Source organism: Arvicola amphibius, chromosome 5 (assembly GCF_903992535.2).
Source record: "Arvicola amphibius chromosome 5, mArvAmp1.2, whole genome shotgun sequence".
Taxonomy (NCBI): domain Eukaryota; kingdom Metazoa; phylum Chordata; class Mammalia; order Rodentia; family Cricetidae; genus Arvicola; species Arvicola amphibius.
In genome coordinates this window covers 83,687,688-83,700,508 of record NC_052051.1, presented here as the reverse complement: position 1 = coordinate 83,700,508, position 12,821 = coordinate 83,687,688, and the positions used below count along the sequence as shown (strand labels likewise).

Below are 12,821 nucleotides of genomic sequence, written 5' to 3'. Positions count from 1 at the left end.
TGGTTTGTAGGCTGACTTTCTTTGCTTTATGTTTAAAAACCACCTATGAATGAGTACATGTGATAATTGTCTTTCTGGGTCTGGGTTACCTCATTCAAAATAATGTTTTCTAGCTCCATCCATTTTCCTGCAAAATTCAAGCTGTCATTATTTTTTTCTGCTGTGTAGTACTCCATTGTGTAAATGTACCACATTTTCCTTATCCATTCTTCGGTTGAGGGGCATTTAGGTTGTTTCCAGTTTCTGGCTATGACAAACAAAGCTGCTATGAACATAGTTGAGCACATGTCCTTGTGGCATGATTGAGCATCCTTTGGATGGTATTACTGGGTCTTGAGAAAGGTTATTTCCTAATTTTCTGAGAATTCACCACACTGACATCCAAAGCTGATTATACCAGCTTGCATTCCCACCAGCAATGCAGAAGTGTTTCCTTTCCCCCACAACCTCTCCAGCATAAGTTGTCATCAGTGTTTTTGATCTTGGCCATTCTTACAGGTATAAGATGGAATCTCAGAGTTGTTTTGATTTGCATTTCTCTGATGACTAAGGATGCTGCTTCTCTGATCATTCAGTTTCTTACCCTGATATATATAAGAAACTCCCAATTTTTTATTGATAAAGAATAATTAGATAAACACATCATGTGGCACCCAATGTGGGCCACGAAACCATGAGATAGCTTCTCAACCCTGGCTTTGCAGCCCTGGAGCCGCCACCACCACCAGCTGGTTTTCCCTTTCTTGCCCCAGGCCCTTTCAGCAAGTCTGGGATTTTCCTGTTTCAACCTCTCTTCCACAAGTTCCAGCTGCCGCCCAGACGCCACAGGTGCCAGGCTCCAGAGTTTGCCTCCCAGGATGGCTGGCTCTGCCTCCAGGCAGCCCCCACCATTCATGCTTCTCCCACACGTTCCCGTGTCAGCTTTGCAGATGGCTGGCTCCTTCTCCCCGCTGGATAACCCCCACCCCGCTGCTACACCAGGTCAGGCTCTCTTGTTGCTGTGAAGACCACATGTTCTCAGTTCACAGCAGCTGCAGCTGCCCTTGGCTAGGCTGTGCACCACCTGTGTCTCTGCCCAGCTGTGCTGCAGCCTCACACGTCACTGCCATCGTCAGCAGATCTGGTTAGACAACTGGAAAATCTTAAGGGGGGAATTAGTTAAAAATAGTTTTCTCTCCCAGCACTCGGGAGGTGGAGGCAGACGGATCTCTGTGAGTTCAAGGCCAGCCTGGTCTACAAGAGCTAGTTCCAGGACAGGCTCCAAAGCCACAGAAAAACTCTGTCTCGAAAAACCAAAATAAAAAAAAAAATAGTTTTCTCCCCATGTTAAAAATAGAAAATAGGGCCGGGCGGTGGTGGCGCACGCCTTTAATCCCAGCACTCGGGAGGCAGAGGCAGGTGGATCTCTGTGAGTTCGAGGCCAGCCTGGTCTACAAGAGCTAGTTCCAGGACAGGCTCTAAAAAAGCTACAGAGAAACCCTGTCTCGAAAAACCAAAAAAAAAAAAAAAAAAAAAAAAAAAATATTACATCCTTAGTCATTAGAGAAATGCAAATCAAAACAACTCTGAGATTCCATCTTACACCTGTAAGAATGGCCAAGATCAAAAACACTGATGACAATTTATGCTGGAGAGGTTGTGGGGTAAAGGGAACACTCCTCCATTGCTGTTGGGAATGCAAGCCGGTACAGCCCCTTTGGTTGTCAGTGTGACGATTTCTCAGAAAATTAGGAAACAACCTTCCTCAAGATCCAGTAATACCACTTTTGGGTATATATCCAAAGGATGCTCAATCGTGCCACAAGGACATGTGCTCAGCTATGTTCATAGCAGCTTTGTTTGTCATAGCCAGAAACTGGAAACAACCTAAATGCCCCTTGACCGAAGAATGGGTAAGGAAAATGTGGTACATTTACACAATGGAGTACTACACAGCAGAAAAAAAATAACGACAGCTTGAATTTTGCAGGAAAATGGATAGAGCTAGAAATCATCATTTTGAATGAGGTATCCCAGACAGGTATCACAAGTATTCACTCATAAGTGGTTTTGGTTTTTTTTTTTTTTTTTTTGGTTTAAAGGCGTGCGCCACCACCGCCCGGTCTTTTTTTTTTTTTTTTTTTTTTTTACAGTAGTCTTATTAGGCCTAAGACCTCTGTGAAAGGGTTGGGAACCCCTCTTTTAGATGCCGTGAAAAGCAGTCAAAATTAACTAAAATCTGAACTCCACAGGACATGTGACGTGTGGTTTGATAGCTGAGCTTTCCCAACCCTAAGAGCCAGTCAGCTTGGTTCCTGCATCTAGAGGAGACCCAAAGAGAATGACATACAGACACAATCTGCTACAACAGTCTTTATGGAGAGCTCTTGTAGGGGTGGGTGCCAGGTGCCTGCCTCTACCTCCACCACCTCGGCCCAGTCACTAAAGCCCACATCCTCGTGGGTCAGCCCGAGGTTGGCTCCTCAGGTACTACAGAGCAGCAGTTCTGCCGGTTCTCAGAGATGCTGACCTCCACAACACCCCCACTTGGGGGCACTTCCTGTTGGCTGCACATGTCCAGCAGCTCTGGCTCACTTTGTAGGAGCACCACAGTGGACTCAGAGGCAGTGGGGGGCAGAGAAGGGCTGGAGGAAACCCCATGCTGGTGACTGAGCTGGTGCCGCTTGAGGCTTTGAGGGAGGGCATAGCCCATGCCACAGATAGGGCATTGGTAGGGCTTATCTGTCATGTGAGACTTGAGGTGACGGCGGAGCTTGGTGGCCAGTGTGTAAGCTCGGTCACATTGTGGGCACCGAAAGGGCCTCTCCCCTGAGTGGAGGCGCTCGTGAGCACGCAGTGTATGTGGGTCTCGGAGGGCCTTCCCACACACAGGGCACAGGTAGGCCTCACCAGTGTGGGAGATGAGATGGCGCCGCAGCTCGGGAAGCTGGGGGAAAGTACTGGCACAGTGTGGGCATCGATAAGGGCGCTCCCCTGTGTGTAGCCTCAAGTGTCCTCGGAGGTTGCCCCGCTGGCGGAATGCTCGGCCACAGTGTGGACACAGGAAGGGTTTTTCCCCAGTGTGGAGCCTCATGTGGTTCCGCAGTGAACCCTGGGTGGCCAGGAGCCGCCCACACACTGGGCATGGCCACAGGGAAGGGGCATCTGGCATCTGGTGGGTCTTCTGGTGTAGCCGCAGGGAAGGTCGGCGAGCAAAGGCTTTGCCACACAGCTCACACACAAAGGGTCGGGCACCTGAATGGACCAGCTGATGCTCTCTGAGGTCCCTGCGGGTACCATAAGCCTTGTCACACTGTGAGCAAGGGAAGGGCCTCACCCCTCGATGGCCCAGCATGTGGGCTTTGAAGCTTTCCTCGGAGCTGTAACTCTTGCCACACTCGGTGCACAGAAAGGGCTTGTGGTCCGTGTGCACAAATGCATGTTTCTTGAGATGGCACAGCTGTAGGAACGCCTTCCCACACTCCCCACAGCGGTATCGTCGCCCCTGCTTTGAGGAGTCTCCTACCGGGTCAGGAGGGCTGCATTGCAGTACAGGGAAGCTAGGGAGCTGGGTTCTGGGCTCTGAGACCTGCACTGTGGACAGACATTCACTGCTGGGGACATGGATCTTCTCGGCTGGGAAGGTTTGTACCTCAGTCCCTCTGGGAGTTAATAAACTGGTGTCCTTGCTCTCTGGGCTCTTCTGGGCAGCTAAGATGTCCTGAGGTTCAGGTGGTGTCTGTGGCAGGTCGTCTTTATCCATGCTGTCATCTTGAAGCAACAGGCCAACGGGTTGGCTGTCCTTGAGAGGCTGATCTTGGATCTGGGCCACAGGTCCAGAACTTACCATGTTTTCTCCTTGGATGCTATGGAGTGACTCATGACCATGATCTGAGAAAAAGGATGGGGTTCAAGGGTTAGCCAAGCTTGGTGGGGAATAGTATTTATTACTGGGGAATTGCATACTCCACGTTTTCTTTTGCTTGGCCAGCACCGTCTTCAGTGGGAAACCCTACACATGTATCTTCCCTGGACCAGGAGCTCCACTTTCTCTTTCCTGTCCAGCCTCAAACACTTGTAGGGAAGCCCATCTAGTTAATCTCTAGAGAAAGGCCACTCCAGAGTAAGGGCCTTTTTCTTCTCCACTGGAGACACAACATGGGATTGGACCCGCACATCTCCTGGCCTGAGTTTATATGTAAAATGAAAAACCCTGCCCCAGCTCTGGGGATACAACACAAAAGTAGAAGGGTACTGTTTGGGAAGATAGAGACCAGGACTAGGAAACAGGAGAAGGCAAGGTGAGGCCGGAGGGATGACTGAGCAGTGAAGAACACTGCTTTTCTAGGGGACTACGATTCCACTCTCATTGCCTGCAAGGTGTAACTCTGGTTCCTATGGGATCCAGCACCCTCTTCTGGACTTGTCAAGCATGGTACAATGCGGTACACAGACTTAGGCAAAATACCCATGTACCTGAAATAAAAATGTCCCAACAATGGCTAGGCAGTGGTGGCACACACCTTTAATCCCAGCACTCAGGAGGCAGAGGCAGGCGGATCTCTGTGAGTTTGAGGTCAGGCCTGGTCTACAGAGTGAATTCCAGGACAGCAAGGGCTACACAGAGAAACCCTGTCTCAACCACCACCAAAAAACCCAAAATAGCCATTAGAAACTTCAAGTTTTTAAATGTATAACAATGCCAAGAAACAAATAAATGAGAAGCTTTGTATAGTTTCCTATCTTCATCAATATAACCACATCATTCCAGGAAACTTCCTTTGGTTCTTTGTGGAGGGCTGTTTTTGAGACTGAGGGTGTCAGGTTCCCTGGAACTGGAGTTACAGACCGTTGTGAGCTGCCATGTGGGTGCTGGGGATTGAACCTGGGTCCTCTGGAAGAGCAGTCAGTGCTCTTAACTGCTGAAAAAAATCTTCCCAGGTGCTACCATTCAGTTTTGAGTTTTTATATATTCTAGATATTTGCTCTTTATTAGATAAAGAGTTAGTAAATATTTTCCCAATCCGATGACTAGTCTTTGAAATACTCTTTGTAGAGTAAGTTACCCACAAATTATTTTATTTATTCATTCATTTATTTATTTATCTTGGTTTTTCAAGACAGGGTTTCTCTGTGTAACAACCCTGGCTGTCTGTCCTGGAATTTGTTTTGTAGACCAGGCTGGCCTCGAACTCACTGAGATCCACCTGCCTTTGCCTCCCAAGTGGTGGGATTAAAGGTGTGCGCCACCATTTTTTTGCTGATTTGGTATCCTTCTCTCCCCTCCCTGCGACAGGGTTTCTCTGTGTAGCCCTGGCTGTCCTGGGACTCACTTGGTAGACCAGGTTGGTCTCAAACTCTGATCTGCCTGTCTGCCTCCAGAGTGCTGGGATTAAAGGCGTGCACACACTGCCCAGCTCCAAGAAACTCTGAAGAAGACACAAAAGTCTGTACATTTCAAGGAAGACTTACCATGTTCCAACTGAAAGCATAAAATGACAGTTTACAGCCCCAAACTATGTCGATTGTCCACAAACTCGGGGGCCAGTGAGCTACCTCAGTGGGTATTGCTTACTGCCTAGCGCTGTGACCTGAGTTTGACCCTCAAGTCCTTTACTGGTGGAAAGAGAGAACCCAAGGCCTGAAAGTTGTCCTCTTAACTGGGCGCTAGTGGCACACGCCTTTAATCCCAGCACGCGGGAGGCAGAGGCAGGCGGATCTCTATGAGTTTGAGGCCAGCCTCGTCTACAAGAGCTAGTTCCAGGACAGGCTTCAAAGCCACAGAGAAACCTTGCTCGAAGCACCCCCCCCCCCAAAAAAAAAAGAAAAAAGAAAGTTGTCCCCTGACCTGAATAGCCAGGCAACTCTGCAGGCTCACACACATGCCAATACATGTAAAAGACAAAACCGAAACTATTATGCCCTCAAGGCCCTCACACAACCCTATGTTCTACTTTCTAATATCACGCTGCCCCCTAGGGCTCCATGTATGCAGGACTCTACCACTGAGTGGCATCCTAGGCCTATTTAAAATCAGGGCTTTTTTCTTCCTATTGGGGGCTTGAACTTGATTCCTCGATCATGAGAGGCAAGTGCGCTATCATGGACCTATATCCTTAGCCCTTGGCCAGATCCTTTTACCAGGTTTTCTTTCCTTTTCTCTTTTCTCCCTCTTTTGGGAGGCCTAGAGATTGAGCACAGTGCCTCTCGCATGGCACAAGCACTCTACCACGGAGCCACACTTCAAGGCCACTGTGATTTTACTGTTGTCCTTTACTAGGCTGAGACACACACTGTCTTTCCTATCACAGTTTTGTGACAGTCTGGGAGTGGGCATTTATAACATGGCTTTGTGTGGGGGGTAAATCTGCAGACCTATGTCAGGTGGCCTCCTAACCTGCTGCTCACCACGGAGCCCCAGGGAACACCTGTTTCTGCCTTTGGTCTCTTCTCACCTAACATTTAGATTTACAAACATGTGTGCTTTTTTTTAAAATTTGTTTTGAGATTTTAATTTATTATGTATACAGCATTCTGTCTGCATACATGCCCACCCTCCAGAGAGAGCACCAGATCTCATCACAGGTGGCTGTGAGCCACCATGCGGTTGCTGGGAGTTGAACTCAGGACCTCAGGAAGAGCAGTCAGTGCTCTCAATCTCTGAGCCATCTCTCCAGCCCCTGACATGTGTGCTTTTTAAAAAATGTACATTGGGGTTCTGCATGCATGTAAGTCCGTGTTAGGACATCACATCCCCTGGAACTGGAGTTATAGAAAGTTGTGAACTGCCAGGTGCGTTCTGGGCACTGCAATCAGGGCCTTTGGCAGAGTAGCCAGAGTGGCCAGCGCTCTTACCCGCTGAGCCAGTTCTCCAGGTCCCACAATCAGCTTTTCCAAGGATGCTGTACATTAAGGACTTCCCTAACCCAGCTGTGTCTAGCCCTTGGCGGTCTGTTTGAGACAGGGTCTCCGGCAGCCCAAAGGCCAACATGACCTTGAACAAGGGTGTACTGAGCACACACCTGCGTAAGACTCTGCTGCATCTTGTTGGGGGAAGGCCACTTCTTCTTGTCTAGCAGACTCCTTTTCTGCCACCGCCACTACAGCTGTTTCTTCCTCTAGCCTGGGGTGCATGACACCTAGGTTCTTGGAGGGAGACTGTGGGCACAGCAGCAGCTCAGAGCCTGGCAACACAACCTGGCACACTTGCAGGTGACACTTCTCCTTGATCCAGACCAAGCACACATTTCCACCGCTTTGCAGGCCAGCTTGTTGCACCAAACTGCAAAACAGAGCAAGAGCTGGCTCAACAGGTCCTCTTCACCAAGTCTTTGGAAAGACACACTGGAAAAGACCCCTGGGTAGACAACTAGAATTGGCTTCAGGTTCTATCCCAAGTACGCACCTTTGTATAACTTACCTGACCCAAGCTGAACTTTGCTTCCAGGCACATATGGCTCCCCACCGGCCTAGTGACAGTTCCTGGAATAAGATAATGAAAGCTCTTTCATAATCCTTTTGGGGGGACGAGGAGCAAGGCGTGAGGGGATTAACAACGTGCGCTACCACCCACAGCGAAAAGCAACAATTTTAAACAATCCTTACTATTCACCCTTTACTTGCATCATTTCCTCCAGTCTTCCAAATCATGTTTGTAACAGCCATGCTTTCTTTTATTTTTATTTTTTATTTATTTATTTATTTATTTATTTTTTTGGTTTTTCGAGACAGGGTTTCTCTGCAGCTTTTAGAGCCTGTCCTGGAACTAGCTCTTGTAGACCAGGCTGGTCTCGAACTCACAGAGATCCACCTGCCTCTGCCTCCCGAGTGCTGGGATTAAAGGCGTGCGCCACCACCGTCCGGCTCCCATGCTTTCTTTTAAAGGCCACTAACACAAGGCATGTAATTTCGCTAACTAGTTGATGAAGCTCAAATCTGATCCAGGTAACTTTAGCTTCTGACCTTTGTCACTGTGGACACCCTAGGAATTTGGCTCACAACTTTTTGTATTTGCATTCTTTAGTTACTGCAGCTTAGGTAAAGTAAGACAGTGAAGGGGCAAAAGCGACTTCTCAGGCTTTAAATACCCTGCTTCTAACGAGCTGGAAGAGCTGTCCGGATGCGTATGACCCGCCCCCAAACTTTCAGACCGGAGACGTCCTATTCTTAATACCTCCTTGGGCAGTGGCTTCACTCCCTCGCCCTTCTCTTCCAAGCCGGAGTCCGCTTCCAGAGGTCCCCAATGCAGTCCGAGCTGCAGGGTCTCTCCGACACACCAGACCCCTAAGTGGTGTTTCCTGGCGCGGGAGGGGCCCAAGGCCAAGCCCTGGGGGAGGCTCCCGAGAGCAAGTATGGCATGTCTCGTGCCAGGTGGCAAGTCTTTGAGGCCCTGGGCAAAGCCTTCTCCAGATGGGCTCCATCCTGAGTCCTGGCCCAGGCGCGGCTCGGGGGCTGCAGGGAGACGGGAAGGCAGTGAAAGGAGCGGCCCACGAGGGCGTGGGGTTGGGAAAAGACGCAGGAGGAAAGTGCAAGGTCAGCTATGCCTCAGGAGTCCGAGGGATAAGCAAGGCTCTGACTCAGCCCCTGACAGGGTGTTAAGCCCCAGAGCCTTGGAAGCACCGGAGCAGGATCCCAGGCTCGAGAGAAAAAGGGATGTGGGGTGAAGGCGTTGACTAGAAAAGGCTGGGGCCATCTAATCCAGGACTGAGGGTCGCAAACATCGCAGGTCACTCACGGAGTGGCAGAGTCTTTCCAAAGAGTATCTCCTTCGCCTCCATCCTGGATCAGAGAGCTCCCGCCAACACCCCTTCGCCGGAAGTGAGCGTTTTTGTCCAGGCTCCTCTCGGAAACAGTCCTTGACTTCCAAATTTACGCTTAAGAAAATTCAGAACCAAAAAAAGGAAAGAAAGAATCTCGATGGTTAAGCATCAGTGAAGCATAGGACTGGGAGTTTGGAAGTACTAGTTAGACAAAACTCTGTCCGAGAACGATACGAACCTAGGATTTCTGGGGCCCGCTAATTTTCAGTATCTGGAAAAGCGGAACCAATATGTCAACCCGCCCTCCTTAGGGAGCGAGGAGTCGGAAAGTTGTACTGTCTAACCTCTTAGACGGGCATTTTGGCAGGTGACTCTCGGAAGTGGGCGGTCACCTGGAAAGCCATGTTTGGACCAGGAAGAAAACCGGAAGTAGGAAGATGTGGCGGAAGTAGCTGGGGCGCGGAGCCCCCGAGGGGGCGGTTCCTGTTCCTCCTCGGAGCCGGATGTTTGCCGAGCTTTGACAGGCGTGGCAGAGGGAGCCTTGCCTGTGCGCGGTGAGCTGCTGAGCGCGGGGTCTCGCTGGGCGCGGTGGGGGGGGGGGGGGGGGGGGGAAGGGAAAGAGCTGCGCTGGTCGTCTGAATGGCTTAGGTCCTAAAGGGGAGATTTGGAGGCAGTGAGGCCGAGGTGGAACTGGGCCTGAGGGCCTTGGTCTCTCCACTGCCGGCATTTTGCCCCACTTCGATGTCTGCAATGAGAAGACAGCCACTTTCTCTGACTTCCTTCCCTCTGCAAAGCATAGGCCAATACAGAACAAACCCGTGGGTGGGAGAAGTCTCCCTGACAGGATCCGGCAAAGCACTGAGATCGAGAAATTAGAGGGAAGTGGTCGACTTTGCCTCTTGATAGGCCATGCTTTCTTCTCATTTTCTTGTGAAATGAAATACACTCATTGTAGTTTTTTGACTATGCAAACGTGATTATAGTTGAGAGTTGCTGTCGTGTAGGATTTTTGTTTTTCCGGAGTCACAACAATCCGATTCCAACACCAGCAAACACTATGACTTCAAGTTGCTATCTCTGTTCTGCCCTGGTATTCAAGTTCTGGATGCCCCTTCGTGGCTCCTCGTTGAACCCTATGAATTTGTGACTGACAGACACATAGGAGTGTTGTTGAGGGGTTGACTTTCACCAAGAGGCCACCTCAAACATACTTGTGGATTGAAATCCTGCCTCTGGGTTCTATGACCTTTAGCAATGTGCTCATCCCCTAGCCCCCATTTTGCTCAAACCGTAAATGGCTTTACTAGCATACACTGACCTAGTAGTGCGGTTGTGAGGTGAACTGTTCCAGCTCGGGTACTATGTTGGTCTTTCACAAAGTGTTGGTTCCTTTCTTCTCTTAGGAAAATCATTGTCATTCAGCTAATGACAGGATGTCTACTACGTGCCAGGCATTATTCTGAATAAGTTGCTTTGTTTTCCTGTGCTGGAGAGGGAATCTAGGGCTCTGTGTGTGCAAGCAAAGTGCTCTATTACTGAGCTGTGGCCTTAGCCTTTGAAATAGGCTCTTAGGCAGTAATTCAGAGGGCTTGTGAAGCCTTTAAAATTGCATGCAAGATTTCATGGTTCTGTTAATTTTTTTGAGAAGTCCACAGATATCAGAATTTTTGAGAAATTTATGATTTTGCCAAAGTCAAGTCTTTTTTTAAGGTTTATTTATTTTTTTAATGTGCACTTATGTTTTGCCTATATATACTCTGTATGAGGATGTTAGATCCCCTAGAACGGAAACTACAGACAGCTGTGAGCTGCCATGTGGGTGCTGGGAATTGAACCCGGATTCTTTGGAAGAGCAGCCAGTGCTCTTAACCACTAAACCATCTCTCCAGCCCCAGTCAAGCAAGTCTTTTTCTAAAGTGATGCGTGAACACTCTAAAGGTAAAGGTTTACCTGCCGAAAGCGCAATTTTCATCTTAGAGAGAGAAGTGTTTCTGCAGAGCTGAGTAGGGCTCACAAGTGGCTGGTATTATTTCATTTCTATCATTTTGTGTTAGAATTTCCCTTCGCGGGAAATTCATCTCCCACTGAACAGCAGATAAGCATCTGGGCTCAGAGGAGGCGATAGAGGGACGGAGAGAGGTCAGGGAGCTGGGCACACTGATTAGTTTGGCTGGTAAAGGAGGTTATGTGGGAGCTGAAGGAGCTCGGGAGAGAGAGGCTCCTGGGAAAGAGATGGGAGTCACATTCAGCTGTCCTCCCTCACACACAGCCCAACTCTCACTGCTACTTTTAATCCTGTTTACTTCCATGCAAGTGCTTCTGAGCACTGGGGAGTTAGATGTCTGGGAGAAGGAAATTTAAGATCCAGACAGGAAAGGCGCTTGCCCGCCCAGGATCTATGCAGCCGTTGGCTTAGGCAGGACTGTTACCAGGTTTTTCATATATTTGATTTCATGCTTTTTCTATCACGCCAGATACTTATTGTATACAAAACGATTTCTCTTGTATAGCTGTGAGGTCGGGGGTGTCAAGGAGTTCCTGGCGCCTGGGCAGTGATGGGATGGGGAGCCGCCTCTAGCAGGAGGGTGTTGTTTCCAACTGGAGTCTGTTCACTTTAATGAGCCAGTGCTTCTCACCCTTCCTGATTCCTCATGTTGTGTTGACCTCCATCCATAAAATTATTTTCATAACTGTAATTTTGTTACTGTTATGAATCATAATGTAAATATCTGTGTTTTCCAGTGGTCATAGGTGATCCTATGAAAGGGTCATTTGGTGACCAAAGGGTCTCAACCCACAGGTTGAGAGCCACTAAGCTAGGGTCCTATGAGACGCAGCCCTATAGCTTCCTGGTTGAATCTGGGAGATTAGGTGGGCCAGAAGCAAATTCCTCAATACTGGAGATTGCCAGGTTGGAGGACCGAGAGTTGAAGGGGGAATGAGGATCTGGTCTTTGGGCAAAGGCAAAGTTACTCACTGAGAGAAATGCATTCCCAAATGTGAAAGGTTTGCTCTCTGTGTTCTTAGGGAGGAACCTATATTTTGGTGTCCAGATGGATGAGTGAATCCCCAAGGGACGGGAGAAAAAAAAAGCAAGGAAGAAGCTTTGGTCTTTGGCTTTGAAAACCTGAAACAGTTTTCCTACTGACTCAGTATATCGCTGTGGTAACAAGGCAGTTGTTGCTTAGGCCCTGGGAGCTGTTCACCATTTAGAGCCCTAGGCTGATGTGTGTGCAGGAGGGGCGGTTGTCATGATCCTTCTAGCCCACAGTGAGCATCTCACATGGCAGCTCTTCTCCTCTTCCTACCTCCAGGCCCTTTCTGTCCTCTTCCCTGTCCCACTGATTCTCTCACCTTATATGTCACTTTCTCCTGGGCAACTGGGTTGGATGAAACCTCCTTCCTCACCGATCTGGTCAGCTCAAGGGAGGTGCTACCTCCTTCAGCTGGGTCCTAGACCTGGTTTTAGTGCCAACTTTCCTCCCAGCTCTTTTGTCCTGACTCCATGCTCTAGATATTGCGGGCAACCTCTTTTCCCTCTGTCCCCTTACATCCTTAAGACAGTCTGTTGACTTTGCCACAGGGAAACCACGGTCTGGAACCCCTACAGGTATAGAGAGGGTCCAAGAGCATTGGGGACCTTCAAGGGGTCTGCTGGGATTGGCATATAGATTCCATTCCTTGTCCCAGGTAAACCAAACTGCACACCTCAGTCATGACCCTTTCCTCCTGAGACCCTATCATCTTCGACCTGGAGAAAGGAGTGGGCTAGCCAGGGCCCCAGCTGGCCTTTTTCATGGCATTTGGAGACTCTTGGATTCCTCGGATTCTTGTAGCATCTATTCCTGTAACTGTTGGGAATGCGAGGATATGCCCTTTGGCAGCTGGGGCTGCGTTACTTGGTCAGTCGTGTGACAGGACATGTGGGATCTGGCTGAGGACCTGAAGGAGGTGCTGGGCTGTGCCATCGGCTACTCCAGCTGCCTTTTCTGGCAACATGCTTTGTGGAACTCTTGGCAGGATTAGGACTATTGAGGAATAGGGACAAGGGTGCCAGAAGAGAAAAGAAGGGGACAGTAGGGT

The 12,821-nt window shown here is 49.2% G+C and overlaps 1 protein-coding gene across 1 annotated transcript; it reads right to left on the bottom strand.

Moving 5' to 3' along the window:
• Positions 1 to 2,240: 2,240 nt before the first annotated feature.
• On the bottom strand, positions 2,241 to 9,140 carry Znf408 (zinc finger protein 408). Its single transcript, XM_042055066.1, is given in 7 exon segments — positions 2,241 to 2,455; positions 2,458 to 3,870; positions 7,002 to 7,261; positions 7,400 to 7,461; positions 8,153 to 8,430; positions 8,714 to 8,852; positions 9,083 to 9,140. Coding segments are annotated over 6 exon segments (2,211 nt in total). The 5' UTR covers positions 8,757 to 8,852; positions 9,083 to 9,140; the 3' UTR covers positions 2,241 to 2,300.
• Positions 9,141 to 12,821: the final 3,681 nt, after the last annotated feature.